General features: G+C 40.2%; 1 protein-coding gene across 1 annotated transcript in view; it reads right to left on the minus strand.

The window, feature by feature from the left end:
- LOC127568805 (palmitoyltransferase ZDHHC14-like) overlaps window positions 1-21214 on the minus strand; it is a 111704-nt gene that overhangs the window by 47400 nt on the left and 43090 nt on the right. Inside the window, 2 exon segments of the mRNA XM_052012986.1 lie at window positions 610-771; window positions 12620-12780. Coding sequence (XP_051868946.1) covers window positions 610-771; window positions 12620-12780 — 323 coding nt within the window.

The raw sequence follows: 21214 nt of genomic DNA on the forward strand, positions 1-21214 counted from the left end.
TTTCACAGTTAATGCAGTACTTCAACTTCACTACCTGTCCTTTAATTATCACCTCTCTTGTTCTTGGGGGGTAGGTATACTCAGTGATATTTGAAATGATAAATTACATTCCCACAGGTCATATGGCATGTAGTTGTGCCCCCTGTGGCTCTTCCTCACATCCTTTCATCAATGCCACAAGGCTTCAGATTGATTCTTTGTACCTCTTTTTCAGGTCTCCCTTGCTGCAGCTGCCATTGTAGAAGCATTGGAATGTACAAATTCTACATTCATTCAATGTGGCCAGCCCAGCAGAGCTCTGCTAAAATAAGTATCAGTTCAATACCTGTGATATTACACACCTCAAAAAGGACAGTGTTTGAAATCCTATCCTGCCAAAGTATGTGCGCTATTTTTTCTAATAGGAGCAGTGTTTTGTAATATGGCAGCAATGAATAACCCAAGTCTCACAACCATTAAATAGCATAATCAGTACAACAGCCTCAAATAGTAGTTACAATTCTGAAACCTTGCAATCAATTGTACCTCTTTTACTAGCAACTTCTCAATTCAATTAACTATTTCTCTGTTATGAAAACTTTTGAATTGCTTTCCAAGGAAGTTACTTACCTACACAATTATCACAAAGGCTACAGTGAGAGGCACGTGGTGGCCGGAAGATCTTACAGGTAAAGCAGTACTTTAACTTGACTGTCTGTCCATTAATTATCACCTCTTTTGTTCTGGGAGGAGGACGATAACCACCTCCTGAACTTGAACCATTGGCAATATCTAGAAGGGAAAAAGAAAGCAAAGTCTTAAAACATATATAGATACAGAGTTATGTTATTTGATGTGTTTCTTCTAACATACTGTACAATACATTCATTTGAAGGCAAATATTTATTGAAAAACTCTGGTTAAATTATGGCAAGTTGGTTCAGTCTTATTTTGTTTTAAACGCCAAGAACAGAATGCTTTCAATCAAATCCAAAAATTAGAAAATGCTGTACCATGTTAGTACTTCGGCAGAAAGTTTTTACCTTGCAACAGTTTACAATGTGGCAATGGCTTTCCATAATACAATACACTTAAATGCAATTGGAATTGCTATCGACTGCTATGCTCTGCTAGTTAGTTTCCAATTAAATCAATGGATGAAATGTGTTGTTTAACAATTGTTGCACTGTTGAATACAAACTGAGAAAATCATGCAAAAAGACTGATAGAAGACACAATGTGAAACAGTCAGTCTGTAATTCTGAGTTACAGAACGATTAGCAAGTTTGTGAACTTTTGCCTGAGCATTCACTATGTTTGGTGATGCAACAGTCTGACCACTTCATTCAGTCATATGATGTCTGATTATTTGCTGACTGACCAGGTCATTTCTACAAATATAAATGCATTTACCTTAAAGTTGAATATCATTGCTAGCAGTTTTGCATCGGCACCTGTTCTGCAAGTAATTCCAAGAACCAGAAGGCATAAATGAGATTATCTAATTGTCTCTCATTATGCAACCAATTTTTCCTTCATCAGCCTGTGTTAACCACTCCAAAATGCAATGCACTCGAAGTCCCAGCCACTCACAGTGTCACCTCCAAATCATAGCAGCTTTAAAGCACAGGAGGCTGTTGACCCATCAAGCCACCCTAGCTCTCTGCAAGACCAATCCATTCCCCAGCTGTTCTTTCAATTCGCTTCCAACATCCTTTCGGGTAATTAACTCCAGATTATTACTACACAATGCTTAAGCAGGTTTTTCCACATCACCCATGGTTCTTTTACAAATCACATTGTCTGGCTCTCAACCTCCACCAATGAAAATAGTTGCCTTTTATCTCAACCTTTGATGATTAAGACCATTACTTTGAAGTTATTTTGTTTAAACCTTCTCTGCCAAAAGGAGAACAATCTTCTGCTGCCTATCTACACTACTGATGCTCCTAATCTTGGCTCTTTTCTACTTGATATTTTCTGCACTATCTCATGCCTTATCCTGCCAGCGAATTTGGAGGATTTCACAGAGACAGCATTGATGGCATCTTTCCACTGCTTTGAGATGTCTGCTGTAGATAGACCACATCTCTGAAGCAGACAGGATCATTACTGTCCAGTACTTCATGAGCTTTGTGCCGTAGGCTGCACTGGTAAGTGGAGATGGTGATAAATTTAATTGCCAGTGTTTGACTTCACTGAAAGATATGGAAAGTTGGCTACGAGATGATGTACTCCTGGAGCCCATTTCCATAAGATGCTCCAGTCTGTCCACTATTAATATATATATGTTGCATGTTAACAAGCAGAAGTTATGTGCTGGGGAGGAGTAAAGGGGTACAAACAAAGAGGATTACTGTTAAGTAATGTTGATAAACCACATCTTTATTACAAAACTGATCTCAAAACATTGGCATTACCACACAAGGAATGTGCATGAGATGACACACATGGAATTTCCAAAAGTTGTAAGTTGGAGGTCAAATTTCTGGCTGTTGATCAGTGAAAGAGCTGTGCAAGTCAGTACTGAAAGCCCATAATATTGGCTTATGATTCCAGGCAGTGCTGGAAAATTTGCTTAGAAAACAACAGTCCATCAGAATCTGCTGGAAATGGTAGGGTAAGTTTAGACTGACCATCAAGCACCCACTTACACTCATCCCATTTATTTCTCCCCAGATTCCTCTGAAATCCTTCCATTCACCTACTCTCAAGGGACAATTCATAGTGGCCAATTAACCTTCTTAACACACATCTTTAGGAAGTGGGAGGAAATAGGAGCAAATGGAGGAAACCCAAGCTGTCATAAGCAGATTATGTAAACTCCACACAGACAGCAGTGAAAGCATGGAAGACAGAATTGAACCTGGGTCGCTGGAGCTGTGGGGCAACAGCTCTAAAAGCAGCACCTTTGTCTGCCCGTGTTACATAGAACATCAAAGAATCCAGCCCAGGGTACATCCTGATGCAGGGTTTCAACCTGAAACATCAACAATTCATTTCCTCCCCTAGATGCTGCTCGACCTGCTGAGTTCCTGCAGCATTCTGTTTGTCATTCCTGATTCTAGCATCTGCAGTTTCTTGAGTCTCCATTATCCTTATGCATACCTATCTTAAAACTAGCGATCGCTGTTCCCAAAATGCTCTCCCACTGAAGCTCCAATCACCTGACCAGGCTTATTTCCCTATAGAAGATCCAGTATGGCCTCTTCCCTAGTTGGATTTTCAAGAAACCTTCCTGGATGCACTTAGCAAATACTGCCCCATCTAAACCTCTGACACTGAGGAAGTCCCAGTCAATATTGGGGAAATTAAAGTCATCCACTGCAAGAATCCTGTTGCTCTCACATCTTTCCATAATCTGATGACATATTTGTTCCTCCATCTCCTGTTGACTGCTGGGAGGACCACGGTATAACCCCTTCAATAATGACTGCAAATTTCTTATTCCCTAAGTGGATGAGCCCTCCAGGATGTCCTCTCAGAGTGAAGCTGTGAACACTAATGTTGCCCAGTGGTCAATACTTGGGCTAATCCGATTCCTAATATATAAATAACTTGGACATGTGTGTAACACAGTTTTCACATTTATTAAGCCAGCACTTGGAAGTGGAGTGAATTAAGAGATTTATAAAAGTCTTCATGGGGATATAGACAAGCCAATGGAATGGACAGACAAGTACCAAGCAAAAAACTTGAAAAATGTTAAGTGTTACATTTCTCTAAGAAGAACAAGAAGCAGCAATATTAATTGTAGGACTCAATTAATTACTGGAAGTACCCATGGATAGGTCATTGAAAGTGGCAGAGCAGGTGGAGAAAGCCAATAAAAAAAAGCACATTGATCCATAGGCTTTAAAAATAGAGGTGTGCAGAACAAGAACATGGAAGTCATTGTGAACCTTCATAAAACACTGATTTGGGTCACATCAGGAGTACTTTGTCTGGTTCTATAGACAACAACTTGGAAAAGATACAAGGTCTTAAAGAGAGCACAGACAATATTTACCAAAATGATTCTTGGGATCAGGGACTTTAGTTATGTGAAGTGATTGAAGAAGCTGAGGTTGTTCTCCCTGGAAATCTGGAAGTTGTGAGGCATCTGACAGAAGCATTTAAAACTGTGGATGGTTTATGTAGAGTAGATAAAAGGAATCTGTTCCCATTGGCAAAGGCCACTGAACCAGAGGATGCAAAAACATGCTTGGCAAAAGAAACAAAAAATTATCATTTTTGCAATGAGTGATTAGAATCAAGAATATATTGGAAAAGGAAGTAGTGAACACAGATTTAGTTGGTGTATACAAAAGAGAACCAGATATTTGAAAAGAAAAAAAGACTGCAGGGTATGAGGAGGAGGCAGGGAAATATGCCTGGCTGCATTGCTCTTGATGGAGCTAGCTTCACCTTGGACTTAACGGCCATCTTCTGCGCTCTAACCAATAATTATGAATAATACCTCCAGTATATTTTCAAGGCAAGTCACTGCAAACGTTTCATTAAATTACCATTTTCTCATGCATCCTCGCATACGAGACCAATCTCATTAGACACTCAATGATTTTATGTACTGAGAGGTAGAAAATTAGGTCAAATTTGTTCACAGAAAATACCAAGCAGTCTGTAGGTTAGTAATATAGAATGACATAGGATTTCACAATCCAGAAACAGGCAATTTGTTTTCATGGATCTATATTAGTGATTGACGCAACTCATTTGCCTCTTTCCACCTTGTTTCATCTCACACATCATTACATCCTTCTATTTCTATTCCTCCATATACTTATTTAGCTTACTCTTAAATGTGTCCTTGTTCTTCAATTCAACTGTTCCACAAGCAAAGACCTTACATTGATTTTTATACTGAATTTATCAGTGACTACCTTATATACACTGTATCTCAGAGCAAAAATCTGAGTAAATATCTCAGATATTTAGGATGTGATTGTGTCTTGAACTCATGAAATTTTATCAACTCCTCTGTCCATAAACAGGTCAGAGGCTCTTGTTCTGTGATATGTGTTTGTCTCCGATGAAACCCCAAAGTCTTATCCCCTCCTACCCAGAAATGCAAAATTCCTATCAGGAATGCAAAAAATACTCTCCACTTACACAGATGAGTGCAACTCCAAAGCTACTCAAGAAGCTTTAATTCACCCAGGTTAAGACAGTTTGCTTGACACCACATTTATCCCCTCATACATTCACCCCTTTCACTATCAAAGCTCCAAAGATGTGCTATCTCCAAAATGGACTGCAGTTGCTCACCAAGTAATGTTGACAGCACAGCCCAAACTCTCAGTCTCTACCAGGAAAGTCATGAACAACAGGCACATGGGAGGACTTATCCCTTGCAGGTACTCCAAGTCACACACCATCTTGATTCTTCCTACCAGACAACACAATGGGAATACCATCATGGTTGACAAAGTCAGCATTTGTTGCCAATTCCAAATCACACTTGAGGACATGGTGGTGAGCTGTTCTCAAGTCCTCAAATGCAATTAGGAATTGACATCAAATGCTGATCTTGTCAACCACATCCAATCTGTAAATGAACAGAAAACAATATGCAGATAAAATAAGGACTGACTATTGTTGTACTCTGATCTGATGAAAACTTCCACAAAAAGATTTAATTGACTACAAATCATTTTGTGGTGTCTTGACATTGTAAACAATTTCTTTTTTTTAAACAGAGAGCAGAATCTAAGGAAAATTAATAATTTAAAATGGAAAATGTGCAGATGTTGTGAATCAGAATCAAAAATGCTAGAAACACTCAGCGGGTCAAGCAGAATTAATTAGTATTTGGCTGGATAAAAACTAACTGCATTTCTCAAACTTGACTCAAAAGCAAAACAAGTTCACCCAAGAGGGTCACCAACGTTGCTTATCGTGCACTGCTGCAGCTACGGCAGAATCTTGCATTTAAGGGATGCATCCAATACAATGAGCGAGTAAACAGAATGCAGAAAATAATTGAACTTCAAACTGCACCGTATTAACCTTCTTTCACACCAGTCTTCTACTGCATAACTAATATAAAAGTAACTAACATAGCTTTACAACATTCAGCATCTATCACAACAAAGCATATTACTCTGTTGATGTTTCTCTTTCTGAATGAAACAAGGATTCAGTGATATTGTGATATATATTATAGTACCAAAACACTGTACAACAGCAGATTGGCAAGATTTGTGCAGTGTTACTTTTTTCGGGTACAAATAATCTAATTCACCTGCAAAAATACTGAGAAACATGTACACTTTTCTCCCCCCAGAATTTGCTGACCATACTTGTAATGATCTGCAAGGGGTTTCAATTCTGAAAAGCTGTTACGCAAATAGAAAAATTACTGATCATAAACAGTATTTTGGCACAGTGGAAAGAAAAAACAAGAGCAATTTTTAAGAGCAAGACAACAGCAAACAAAGGCCAAGGCACAAATCTTCATCAAATCACAAATCCAGTCCTGTTCAATTAAGTCATCAGTTCCAGGCCTGTTGAATTCACTGCCACTGCTCTTCCAGGATCAGATTACAGCGCCTGCAATTTTTGATTTTCAATTACACTTGAATGTACCGCCACTTCTCTTCCAAGAATCAAGAGGCTGATGAAACTCTGTTCCCCTCTCTGACAGACTCTTTGTCTCTTTTGCGTTGTTCACCCTCAGCAGTTTCCTTTCTTGGCTCCAGCCACACTTCTTTCCTTAGCAAATGTTTTTGGCTCCAACTCATTCTACATAGATTCTAACCTAAATTCCACCCTAAATAATTCAATCCATCCGGGATCACAAATATTTTCAAACTACCCAATGTTTCTTGAAGCATTGTACTCATTGCATCCCAAGGTCCATGCTTAGTGCCATCGGTTGAACATGCACTTAACTTACCTCCATAACAACACCAACTGACTTCATCTCAAAACTGTACAGCTTCATCTCCCTACATTCCCATCTTAATGAATTCTGAATCCAACATAATGTTCTTTGGCTGCCTCCATGTCCATTTCTTTGGCTGCCTCCATGTCCATTTCTTTGGCCAGGACTCTTCACTAAAGCTTATGACCCTTTTCTTCCACTCTAAGAATCTCAATCCACTTGAACGTTGCTGGCCTTTTACCCTCTCTTGGTCCATTCATTTTAAACTGCCGATCATCAAGTACAAAGCTTGCCATCTTCAACAAATCTGCTAACAAAGATAATGCATTTGTGGTTTGGCCAGATGTCAGGTCAGCTACCACCTCATACCTCCCTATGGATCATGCCCCACTAAAGAACATGAGTCCTTTGTTTCCGTACAGTTACTGCCCTCATTTTCATGGGAGGTCTCCCCTCCACAGCCTCCAGTCATATTGTCCCTAATCCCACACAGCTCACTTCTACCTCCTCGCCAAGAAGCAGGAATGTCTGGGTAAACCTTATGTTTCTGCTTGCTCTTATCCCTATAAACTTAGTTCTTCATTTCTTGACACCTTCCTCTTCCCATTTACATCCATGACACCGTTGATGCCCTCTGGCACTTTGATAGTTTCCTTTTTTCTGGTCTCAACCATTTCATCTTCATCATGGAAGTAGAATTCCCCTGCCACCATCCCATAACAGGGTGGTCTGAGGACCATCCGCTTCTTTCTTGAACAGACACCCAACCAGTTCCCCTCCACTAACATTTATTCACCTGCTGAACAACTTCAACTTCACTCACTTTCTGCAGATCAAAGGTGTAGCTGCGGGAACTCACACGAGCCCAACTATACCTGTCTCATTGTGACATACATGGAACGATCCTTCTTTCAATCTTTCTTGGGTTCACAACCTCAACTCTTCTCCAAAAACCTGTGCTGATGCTGCACCCAGCATTCAAGAAGAACTCAAATTTCCTAACTTTTGCTGCCAATTTCTACCCAGCTCTCACCTTCACATTGTCTGTCTTTAACTCTTCCTTTCCCTTTCTGGTTTTCTGTGTCCATCTCAGGGGATATATTAGCAACCAATATCCAATACACGTGCACAGATTCCGACAGCTATCTTGATGATACTTCGTCCTATGCATCTGCCATTCCATTCTGCCGTTTTTCCCCATTACCTGCTCTAAAGACCAGGCTTTCAACACAGGTGTCTTTGAAACATCTTTATTTTTCCCTCATCCACATCTCCCTCTACCATTTATTTCCCATACCTCTGCTCTTATCCCATCTCCTCCTGGCCAGAACAAGGGTATGGTTTTCATAGTCCTTACCTTCTTCCCCACCAGCATCCACACTCAACAGATCAGCCTTTGCAATTTCTGCCACCTTCAATATGATTCCACCACCAGACACATCTTCCCTTTTCCTGCCAGCATTCCAAAGGAACTGTTCTCATTGCAACTTCCAGGTCTACTTATTTTATTTCCTCCAATTGCCCAAGCATTCAGCTTTTAGTTTCTGCTTTCAAAAACAGCATTAATAATTCCCTCGTTTGATTTCTCTCTCATTAATTTACAAACCAGACATCACTGCAAACAGTGGAAGAATCACCTGGGAAAACCTGGCTTCACCCAATCAGAGATATCCCTTTGACCTATTCATCCTCCCCCACTCTCACTGCAACTTAAAACCAACTTGTTTTCTCACTTTCTCATTTCTGATGAAGGGTCTTTGGTTAAAACTTTAATACTATTTCTCTTTCATCATGTTGCCTGGACCAGCAATTTTTGTCATTATTTCAGATTTCCAGCATCTGCAGGTTTTTTTTGATTTTCATCAAATCACAGCCAGAGTTGATTGGAAAGATCAAAAGTAATATAGAATCCTGAAGCACAGGAGGAAGCCATTTGGCCTGTAAACTCCAAAAGAGCTTTCAGTTAGTCCCAAGTCCTTGCTCTTTACCAAAGCAAATGTCTTCTTTTCAAGTACATATCCACTTCCCTCTTTAAAGTTACCACTAAATCTGTTTTCACCATTTCTTCATGTAATGCATTCCAGATGATAGTAACATGACAAACAAGCAGAAAGTAACATCTCCCCTCCAAATTTTTTTTTGGCTAATCATTCCACATCTGTCTTCTGATTTCTGGCCATTGTACTAGTGGAAAAAATTTCTCTCTCTCATCAGCTTCCATCAATATCCAGCTCCAATTTACCAGCACTTCTCTCAACCTCTTCACTCCATACCATTTGTCATGTTGCCTCTTATCGTGCATTGGTTTCCTCCGATTAAATATTGAGAGGACCATGTGATTGCTTTCATTCACAACTAACTCTATCCCATTTCTTGGCCATTGCCTGAAGTAAAACAAACTGTTTACAACCTTACCTTTATAGCTGTACTGAATGATGTTCAGTACCTATTCCTTCAACATCAAAAGAACCAATTTCCATGTCACCAACCACTTCAATTTATGCTCATCTGGTTGAAATCTTCAGTCATGCCTTTGTTACCTCAAATTTGGAACATTTCAAGGTTCTCTTTTGAACTTGCAACATGAGCTCATCCAAAACTCCGCTGCCCCATCCCAAGACCCATTCACCCACTATTCTGTGGACAGCCATTGGCTCATGGCCTGACAGTGCCTCGATATTAAAATGCTAATCTGTGCTCTCAAATCAATCCATGGCCTTGCCCTCCTTATTTCACGATCATGTTTGCAAATCTCAGATTCAAGAGGAAAATACTGAAGATGCTGGGATTTGAAAATGCTGGATATACTCAACAAGTCAGGCAATATCTATGAGGAAAGAAACAGAGCTAACATTTCAGGTTAATGCTTGTCATCAGAACTGGGAAAATTATAAATAAAACATATTTTCTGTTGAAGAAAAGGGGGGTGGGGGGGGGAAGAAAGGAAGCAGGAGAGATGGCCCATTACATGGTCTACTTTCAACTCTACATCCATCTTTCCGACCTCCTCTACTCAACCATCAATAAGCACTACAAGCCTACATACTTCTAAAACTACTTCGACAATAGCTTCTTCCATCCTGTTTCCTGTAAGAATCTCATTGCATACTCCCAGTTTCTCTGCGTCTGTTCCATTGCCCACACCTCTGTCATCACCTCTTCTTGTCCTGCCCAGTACAAGGATAGGGTTTCTCCTGCCCTCTGCTTTCACGCTATGAGTCTCCACATACAATGGTTCAACCTCCACAGTTTGACAATGCAAATTGATACCATTCGGCCTCTCTCACCTACGCATTTCACAAATATTTGGCTTTAACCTAACTGCCACTTTACTGTACTAACTCTCTAAGCCTCTTTTCCCTCTATATCCAAAAATCTATCAATTTCTCAAGTGACTGAGTCTCCACAGCCCTCTTAGTAGGAGATTCTGAAGGTTCACTACCTTCTGGGTAAAGATTTCTTCTTTTCTCACTCCTATATAATTAACTCCTTATATTGAGAGTGTGATCCCTGGTTCTAGACACCCCAGCCAGAACAAACCTACGTTATCAAATGCCATAAGAATCCTACATGTTTCAGTGACATCACCTCTCATTCTTCCAAACTCAAGTATGGGTTCAGTCTTCTTAACAACCCCCCAAACAACAAATCCCCATCCACATTCAATGTTCACAATGTCATCTCCTCTAAAGGACAAATCAAATAAAGAATGGGTAACTTGGGTGGGTGGCCCTGCAGAACACCTCTGTTCAGGCAACAAGGGTGACAATCCTGGCCTTCCAGTTGCCTGTCACTTGAGTGCTCCATCCCACTTCTATTCTGTTTCTTAGGTCCTTTTTATCCAACGAAACTAAACACAAGCTTGAAAATCAGCACCTCTTTCCAACCAAGCACACTGCAAACTTCCAGACTCTACAATGAATTCAACAGCTTCAGATAATCAACCATTTCATCCTCATGTGTTACATTTCTAGCATTCACAGGCTTTTCTTCTCAATTCACTTGGCAAGTTCTGATTTGAATTTGTCACCTCCAACTGTACACTTCCCCTAAATATACCTTTTATTATTCACGTTTCATAGCCCATTGGCACTATTACCACGTGTCATTCAATCTCTTTTGCCCTCCAGCATATCATAAAGTTTCTTTTTTATCCTCTCTGCCCCTCCTCCTTGCTTTGTATCACAAAACCCTTTTTCATCTCTGACATTCCCCCATTCAGAAACATTTACTCTGTTTCTTTCTCCAAAGAAGCTGCCGAGTATTTCCAGCATTTTTGTTTCATTTTATTGCTCATATGTGCATTCCAATTCTGGTTTCTGATGCACCCATCTCTCCACCATAGCCAGTCACGTACTCAGTGGCTCATATTGTAGATTTCTCTCCATAAAGGCTTTTCCCTCTCCTAAACTAAGATGTTTCTGTAACCTACTGATCCAAACAAGTTTTGATTGCTTGATATCTCCTTATGTCACTCAATGCCAAATTTTATTAGTTAATGATCCTGCATAGCATTGTTGTTCACTTTTCTCTCTGCAACATGTTTAAGATCAAGATCATATTATGGGACAGAAGCATGCATCTTATACCTAGGGGCTACATGCCAAGTTACATCAATTCCCTGGTGAGATCATTTGCTGTTGTATAGATTCAACTCTAGTAATTAAACTTGGCTCTGTGAATCTGTACTGACTGGCTAAGGATTTGACAGGAATTTTTCTTACCCTATAATAATTTAGATGATTACTTCATCCCACTTTGCAGGCATTTTATTTTCACATAAAATAGCATTAGCTCAGGCTAATTGGAACATGAGATAGCAATCACTTCTCGCCCATGTTTTGGTCTTCACAATGGCACGTTCAAACTTAAGGAAGATAATCCTACTCATAATTGCCTTCTCCTCTATAGAAGTGATTTGGATCCAGATTATCAATTTTTGAAATTAAACTATCAACTACAGTTGAGAATAGGAAAATAGAGAAATTCCCATTTACGTATACCAAACAAGGTTTACCGGACAATTTAAAAATTCTTGAATGTTTAACCTCTTGAACAAGTCTGCCATTATTTAATATCTGCTTCCTAAAAAACGGTAGTTGCCACATATGCAAATATGCAACAGCACATGTTATGATGAACCGTATCCCCACCTCCACCCCTCTCCATTTTTCCTGCAGAATAAAAACAATTAAGGGCACTTTTAAAAATTATTCTGAAGAAGTTCAGGAAGGGTGACAATAATATCAAAAGATTTCTAAAGTATGCAGTTAATAAAAAGGAAGAAGCAAAGTATTCACTTCTATTGAGATGCAAATAACCACAACTAACTTACACTAAATGACAAATGATCATCTCAACTGGCTCAAGTACCTTGGATATATTGCCAACTCATAAGCTTTCGCAGCTGCATGCATTATGCAGCCCAAGTTTGCACTTCATTTTTCAGTGGGAGGTCGAGTTTGAATAGACTGTTTTGTGTGGGAGCCCTATTACAAGCATTTTGCCTGTTCACAAATACAGGCTCTAATAGCACACAATAATAATTCTAACCTACACTTCAGTGACATTTAAACATTAACCACTAAAAACCAAACTGTAACATTCTCTGCATCAGGGATCTACTGGTTTTCACTCAACTATTGTTCCTGACAAAAATCGTCAAGATTTGAAAGATTAACTTTTTTTTAAAAGAAAATCAAAAAGACAAATGGAGGAGAGAGGAGAGACAGAAAGACAGTCCTTCACTGTTACCTATCTGTCTTTCCAGGTCTGCTGCTTCATCTTGCGTGGCACGAGGTAGAACTCCTGGATCACTGAAGCTTGTACGGAGCAACGTTCCCATCACAAAAAAGAACAAAACTCCTGCTATCGCTGGTATCACGGGTGTGATGTTTACTGCTAGGTATGGACAGCTGTTAAAAATATAAATAAAAAAAATTAAAACTGGTTTCTAAAATGGCACACATCATAGTGTACATTTAGGGGCAGTGACAGAACTTCCTATCTTGAAAAACTATGTAGTCCAAGGATTCAAAGATTAACCAATGAAGAGCCAAACCTTGTGACAGAAATTACAACTGCCACCAAAAGGTAATGATGGAATCAAATTCCTTTTCCAGTTGTTCCAAGTCACTGGGTGAACATAAAAACATAGGTGTCCCCATGCCCACTTCCATTATAATTCCTGAAATTCACTGTGGATTTAATACGGTACTAATCACTTGCCAGATTAATACACCTACACATCCTACTTTATCCAAGTCAGATGGCACCATTAAAATGGTAACAGCTATAAAAGTTACAACAAATACTGGCTATAATATGTTACATAGGACAATTCCTGCCATCCTAAAAATTTAAATCATACTCTACTCTGGAAGTTGAATAAACAAATATAAAGCCTTCAAATTTGGCACACACTATTTATAATATCTCAATATCACCTCAGTCATTTTACAGGTTTGATATTGAATAATATCAATCATGTGTCAAATTGTCAACATTGTATTACAACAATAAGTGATGGGCTGTGGGTGGGCTACAAGTCCCACTGTAAAAAGGACCCTGGAAGCAGAGGCTAAACTTGTCTCCTATAAAGTGGGGCATTGCCAAAAATGATGTGAAATATGAGAAAGAGGTAAAAGGTGAAAGATGACATAATGCAGGATTTATCAGATACCTGCTTCTTAAATCTCATCAATTCTTTAAGGGAATGCAGTCCTCAAACTATGTGCAATTTCATTCAGAGATAAACTTTGAAAACAAAATCTGAAAATCTGAGAACATTCAGAAAAAAGTGTTTCGGTTTTTCAAAAAAAAAGCTGGCTCTTCACACCTTCCAAATAAAGGGGAAAAACATTTTCCACTCCTCTAAATTAGGAAGCTGTACATATTTCATTCATGTCCTCCTCAATGTTCATTGTTCCCTCAGATTCAAGTGCCCAGATGGAAATTCAAAGAATCTTATAGCCCATCTTACCCGTAATAGCTCTTTACAAGAACTCCTTGAAACTGTAGTTAGGAAAAGGTTACATCCCATCAATACTTTACCCCAGTATTATAGCGAGTCTGACACATGCAAACAGTATGGTTCCCAACCTGTACTCACCAATATATCTCAGTTTTGTAATGCTACAGTCCTGTACCCAAGTTACTGTATACAGTGACAAACATGTACTCAACAATACTGAATCTAGAAATGGATACGGACCCGGATCTGTCAAAGTTGAGTTTATTGTCATAAGCACATGTATGCACAGGTGCAATGAAAAACTTGTAACAGCATCACAGGCACATAGCATCATATAAGCAGCATTCACAAATAAAATCATAAATGAAACACAATTAAACTGGACCCAAAAGTGACACAGTGCCAGGCAAGGGTGTGGGAAGGTGCAGGGGATCCCCTGACCCCATCCCCAAACCCAGTCAGGTGGTTAGCATTCAGGTCTCTGCCACCAAGCCCAGTATCTGCTACCCAAGACTGGGACGTACATTGCGCAGAGTCTGGAGACCAGTCAGATGGGATGGTAGGTTGAATCCTACCTCCAGTTTTCAGTGGCAGTCTTGGATTTCCTGTGCACCACATGGCACAGTTTCCAGGTGCATAAAAAATAGTGCCGTGATGTCACTAGCTACTTTTTTTTAAAGGAGTAGTGCTAGCCTGGGGACTTCTGGCCACCTTCTCAGAGGCCCTGCTAGTTTTATGGGAAAATTGAGATCATCCATTTTTATGGGACAGCCAATTTTCACTTTGGGTACAAGTTGTTCTATATCACACAATCCTGCACAAAGTAAATGATCAAAATCCAAAACTGAGCACCCTCAGGCCTTTCAGATTAAGTGATGGAGCCCAATGTGGCAAAATTATGCAGATTTCCAGCGTGAACTGCTGACCAACTTTTTAGGGAAGAATCTCATCCTTTTCCTCTCTACTACCTAGAGTCAAATTATACAACCTCTCTACCACTGGCTTCAAAGCTCAATATATCATACACACAGACATTCATAAGAATCTGAATCATCTTTCATCAATAATTTTAGTCAGGTCATTTATACTGCTATGTGAAAATGAAAATAAATCTTGCAAATTTTGATCCAGGGAACAAATAGCAGCTCTTTTCCCCATTTCCCAAGAAAGTCAAAGATATTAAAGCCACAAATAAACTGTCAAACTTGAACTTTCAAGTGCCCTTTGCGAAAATGTTTGCTTCCACTCAAAATAAATGAAGCTGCTTCTATAGCCAGATTAAATGCAGTGCAGGTCATCAGGATTTCTGCCCCTATCTTTGGGCAGTAAAATATGAAATGGCATCATGTTTAGTTATGAACGAAGCAAAAGTGGCCATTTGAAAATTTACAACTGAATGGGATTAATTTTAGGGAGCTGAGGATGGATCTAGCTCAGGTAGTTTAGAACCAAAGATTGGCAGGTTAATGAGCAATTGGTTGGGCCTTCAGGTCCAGGTGCAGATTAGAACCTACATTAGGGAGGGAAGGACATCTGAAGTTAGAGCTCCTTGAGTGACTGAAGATATCAAGATTAAAATGAAAAAGACAAAGGAGGTTTCCACTGAATGTCAGAGCCATAAATTGGTCTCTTTGCATCCAGGGTACAGCAGGAATATAATATTGGCTAATACACAGAGAGAAGTGATGTAGTGTTGCTCTTCCAGAATGGAGGAACTCTGCAATGAAATCCGCAGACTTGCTCTATGAACCCCATTTTATCTTTATTTTGGTATTTATTTGTGTAATGAGGGCATCACTGTCAAGGCCAGCTGATACCACAATTACTAATCTCACTGAGAAGAGAGATAATGAACAGCTGATGTCCAAAAGTTGACGATAAAGGTAATGCCCCATATTGTTACCATTCAGATCCTGGATGGGGATATACTTCGAAGTCAGCTTGGTGTACAAATTGGAAAGGAAATGGGTACCTGCTACCCCGGCCTTCTAAATAGTAGAGGGTTTGGGTTTAGCAGATGCCATCGCTGAAGGTGTGGTAAATAACTAAGTGCCTTTTGTAGAAGCTACACACTGTAGCCATGGCACACTCATGGCAGAGGCACTAAATGCTTAGGGTTGTGGATGGGCTGCTTTGTCCAGAATGGTGTCAAGTGTTTTCAATATTGGAGCTGCACTCATCCAGACAAGTTAAGAGTATTCCCACACACTGCTAGCTTCTGACATGTAGGTGTTAGAAAGACTTTGGAGAGACAGGTGGCACTTGTGGCCTGTGCAATGAAGTTTCCAGTCAATAGTGAATTCCAGAAAGTTAATGTAATGATAATTTGGAAATGGCAAAGCCATTGAAATGCAAGTGTAGATGGTGGCTACAGTGACTCTTCTGGTTGGAGATGACACTGCCAGGTGTGCTTGTGGCAGACAAGTTATTTGCCACTTATCTGCCCATGCCTAAATACTGTTCAGATTTTGGTTTAAACAGTAAATGGAAATGAACATTGTGCAATTTTCATGGCAGGAAGATCATTGATGATGCAGGTGAGTACCACTGGGCCCAGGATACTGAGCTGAAAAAATCCTGAATGACCTCTTGGGACTGGAACCCCCGAGTTCCAACAATCACAACAATCAGAACCATTTCCCTTTACGAAAGGTAGGATGCAACTAGAGCAGAATGTCCTTCTGATTCCCCAGGTATTCAGATTTACCAGGGTTCCTTGACACCACACTCATTCAAATGTTTCCTTCATGTCAAGTGCTAAAATTGGTTCTTCCTAAATGCTCTGGTTTCCTCCGACATCCCAAAAACATGTAGGTTGGCAGGTTAACTGGCCCCAAGAGTGAAAGTGAATGGTTGAATCTGAGGGAGTTGAATGGAATTATCAGGAAAATAAAACTGGATTAGTGCACAATTAGTATAAATGGCTGCTTGATAAGTCAGTGGGGACTCAAGGCAAATTAATTTTGGTAAATTTAAATTGGTAAATTGGTTTATTATTGTCACATGTACTGAGGTACAGTGAAAAACTTGTTTTGCATACCATCTATACAGATTATTTCATTACAACAGTGCATTGATGAAGTACAAGGTAAAACAATAACAGAATGCAGAAATACAGTGTTACAGTTGCAGAGAAAGTGCAGTGCAAGGAGACAATAAGGTGCAAGGTCATAACAAGGTAGACTGTTTTGGTTTATTATTGTCATTTGTACCGAGGTACAGTGAAAAACTTGTCTTGCATACCAATCGTACAGATCAATTCATTACCCAGTGCAGTTACATTGGGTTAGTACAGAGTGCATTGAGGTAGTACAGAAATGCATTGAGATAGTACAGGTAAAAACAATAACAGTAGAGTAAAATGTCACAGCTACAGAGAAAGTGCAGTGCAATAAGGTGCAAGGTCTCAACAAGGTAGATCGTGAGGTCAGAGTCCATCTCATCATATAAGGCAACGATTCAATAGTCTTATCACAGTGGGGTAGAAGCTGTCTTTAAGTCTGGTGGTAGGTGCCCTCAGGCTCCTGCATCTTCTACCCGATGGAAGAGGAGAGAAGAGAGAATGACCCAGGTGGGTGGGGTTTTTGATTATGCTGGCTGCTTCAAGAATCCATCTTATTGTAATAGGAAAGCATTCAATAGTCTTTTTACAGCAGGATAGAAGCTGTCCTTGTGTCTGGTGGTACGTGCTTTCAGGCTTTTGTATCTTTTACCCGATGGGAGGGGAAAGAAGGATGTCCAGGGTTGGTATGGTCTTTGATTATGCTGGCTGCTTTACTGAGGCAGCGAGAAGTATACACAGAGTCCATGGAGGGGAGGCTGGTTTCCGTGATGTGCTGAGCTGTGTCCACGACTCTCTGCAGTTTACTGTCATGGGCAGAGCAGTTGCCATACCAAGCTGTGATGCATTTCTATGGTGCATCTATAAAAATTGGTGAGGGTCAAAGGGGACATACCCAAATTTCTTTAGCCTCCTGAAGTAGTAGAGGCACTGGTGAGCTTCCTTGGCCATGGTGTCTACATGGTTCAACCAGAACAGGCTATTGGCGATGTTCACTCCTAGGAACATGAAACTCTCAACTCTCTTGACCTCAGCACCATTGATGTAAACAGGAGCATGTGCACCGTGCCCCCTTCCTGAAGTCAATGACCAGCTCGACATTGGACCAGGGTAATAGAGTTGTACAGCACAGAAACGGGCCCTTTGCCCCAAATCGGCCATGCTGACCCTGATGCCTAATCTATGCTAATCCTATTTACCCACTTTAGGCCTGTATCCCTCTACTCCCTTCCTATTCAAATATCTGTCCAAATGCCTTTGAACACAGTAATTGTATTTGCCTCTACAGCTTCTTCTGGCAGTTTGTTCTATATAACCACCACTTTGTGTGTGAAAAACTTGCCCTTAAGATCTCCTTTAAACTCTTCCCCCACCCCCGCTTACCTTAAACATACAGTTTAACCTTCGGGCTCTCCCCATCCTATGAAAAAGACTCCGACTATCTACCCTTTCTATGCTCCTCAGTTTTATTAAACTCTATAAAGTCACCTCTTAGCCCTCCATTCCTGGCAATATGCTGGTGAATCTCTTCTGCATTCTTTCTAATGCTATCACATCCTTTCTGTAGTGTGCCAACCAGAACTGTACACAATACTCCAAGTACAAGGCTGACCAATATTTTGTGCAGCTCCACCATAACATCCCATCGATGCCTCAGCCTGTGAAGGCAAGCATACCAAATGCCTTCTTGACTTCCCTCACCACTTGTGTCATCGTTTTCAGGGAGCAATGACCTTCTATCCCATGGTCTCTCTGTATAGCAACACTCCTGAGGTCCCTGCCATTTACTATACATGTCCTGTTGGTATTTGATGTCCCAAAATGCATTAACCTCAGTGGGCTGAAGGGCCCGTTTCTTTGCTGTGCAACTCCATAACATCCATCATTTGACAAAAAAAATCCATGAGAAAAAAGGGGCACAAACGATAAATTTGAGCTAGGCTAGTCAGGAGTTAATTCAGAAGCCGTCTTTTGCACAAGCTGCAGGGGACATTCAAAACTCTCACTCCCAAAAGGCAATAATTCCTTTGAAAACCTTTGTTTCTGTGCCTTCACTGCCAATTATTTCAGAGATATCCTGAATCCCTGTACAAAATGAGTCCTCAGGATATTTTAGTCTCATTTTACTCCTATCCTGTCCTACCATAAACCTTCCTTATAAACTGTTACCCATGTCCACTCTCAGTTGCCTCACCTTGCTATCTCAGACATCTCCACTCCTATTAATTCAATGACAAAGACATCTCTTATTGCTTAACTGTACCACTCAGCACATACGTGCCCCTTTCCCCTTCTCATCTCACTTCCTAACGATATAAAGAAACACTTGTCAAATTCACATACAAATGCACTTTCAATCCAAGCAACCCTTTAGCTTCCATTCACTGTGATATTTTGATTGTTGTTAACACATTAAATTGTTTCTCAGTATGTTCTTCCTCACTCCCCCTCCTGGTGTAGATTCTATTCTTTTACTCCCTCAAATCCAAGGAGCAAAATCTTCCAACACATTTGTGTTGCTCACTCTTAGCTGGCACCATCTACTCAGATCCCTTTGGCAAATTCCCACATTCCTCTTATTTTCCCAGCCTAACCTTCACCAAAGTGCCCTCCCCCCTTTACTGTTCCTGCTCCAAAAAGCTTCATTTCCCATTTGTGCTCTCCTAAATCCATGCATTGCTTTACTACCACAAAGCTGCAAGTCAACCCACTGACATTTAAAACTGCTCCCGTTCTTGGGGTATTGTATTGCTCACTTCAAGGCAAACATCAAAATTCACTTCCTCAACTTACTTTGATCTTGCAAACTTTTAACCTATTTCCAACTTTGACTTCAGTCCCAGAATTTTGTAATCTTTCAGATTCATCACCCTCTTCCCTGCAACTTCCTATTAATCTCTTTGGTATTCATTCCTTCTGCAAAACTGATATGGCTCAAATCAAATAATTTTCTTTGTGGCCCTCTTCAATCATAATTTGTCCTTCTGGACCCCTCTGCAGCCTTTGATGCAGCACACAACACCATCTTCCTTCAATTTCTATTCTCCACAGTCCAGTAGAGCAGGAATATCTTTTTTCAACTGCACCAAATTATTCAAACAGAGCTATGACAATTCTACCTCTTCTACTCCAACAGATATCTATGAAATGATCTTTGACCTCCTCCTCAAAAACATGCTCCCTTTTAATTATATCCTTCAACTTGTCATCAGTTTCCAAATTAAAATTTACAATCCCCAGCTCTAACTCAACACCATTTCTCTCAAGGTTGCAACAACATCAGACAGAATCATCTCATTTTTCTGAGCTGTGGGAGACTAAGGTAACTGGATGACGGATAGGGGGGGATTGACAAACAGCAGATTTGTATTCTGCTGAGTTACCACCACCCTAGAGGAAAAGCACAGGCTATTTTAGTAATTTGCTGGACAATAGATTGCTGGAACATTGTTTCTTCAAATTCTCTGCAAGTGAAAACCAGAGTCATGGTGGCAGTAAAGCTGGGTTTGGATGCAAACAAAGAGAGCTTCTACTGCAATACACATACACTGGATGATTTTTACCTGTGCTGCAGTGGAGATCTCAACCTCTGCAATCAGAAACTGCACCACGGTTGGTGAAACAAGCTGACCAGCACTTCCTTGTTGGAAAGAATGGGCTTGTGATTCCATGCAAAGACTTTCAGTTTTGGAGTTGGGCTCCTCACAATTACAGAAGTCTCAGGCAATATACAATGAAGCTCATTTCCAGGGTCTCCAAAATAAGAAAGACACAAAGGTCTGGTCATGGTGTGGGGAGAGATCACTTGAGAAAGACATGCTTAAACTATCTGAATGTCATAAGGCAGAGGTGATACCATGATACAGCGTAGTATGACTCAAGGAGGAGGATCACATGAGGACACCTTTACCTTAAGTGACCTCAGTACGGGCCACTGGCTCTAAGGTGGCCGAGCCCATGATCGCCAGCAACCTTTTGTACAGATGATATGGTTGGCACAGAAGCTTAAAAAATTGACATTGTAGAGGCAGCATATGCTTTCTTTAAACTGAAATCAAGGCATATTGTGCCTGGCAGAGGAAACTTTATTCTGAATGTGATCTGGATGTGCTTGATATCAAAATTGTGACTGTAAAGGGCATCTCCAATATTGATGTCACTTGGCTTTAGAAGCATGGGTTCAACCAAAAATGCACCCCCTACAAAGTATTTCAAAAGAATTGATGCATTGAGCTTAAAAAACAACATCACTTGACTTGCTATTTTGCAAATTGATCTTTGCCCTTAATATGCAAAAACGCTCGAGGCTCAGGAG

This window comes from Pristis pectinata, chromosome 3 (genome assembly GCF_009764475.1).
Source record: "Pristis pectinata isolate sPriPec2 chromosome 3, sPriPec2.1.pri, whole genome shotgun sequence".
NCBI lineage: Eukaryota > Metazoa > Chordata > Chondrichthyes > Rhinopristiformes > Pristidae > Pristis > Pristis pectinata.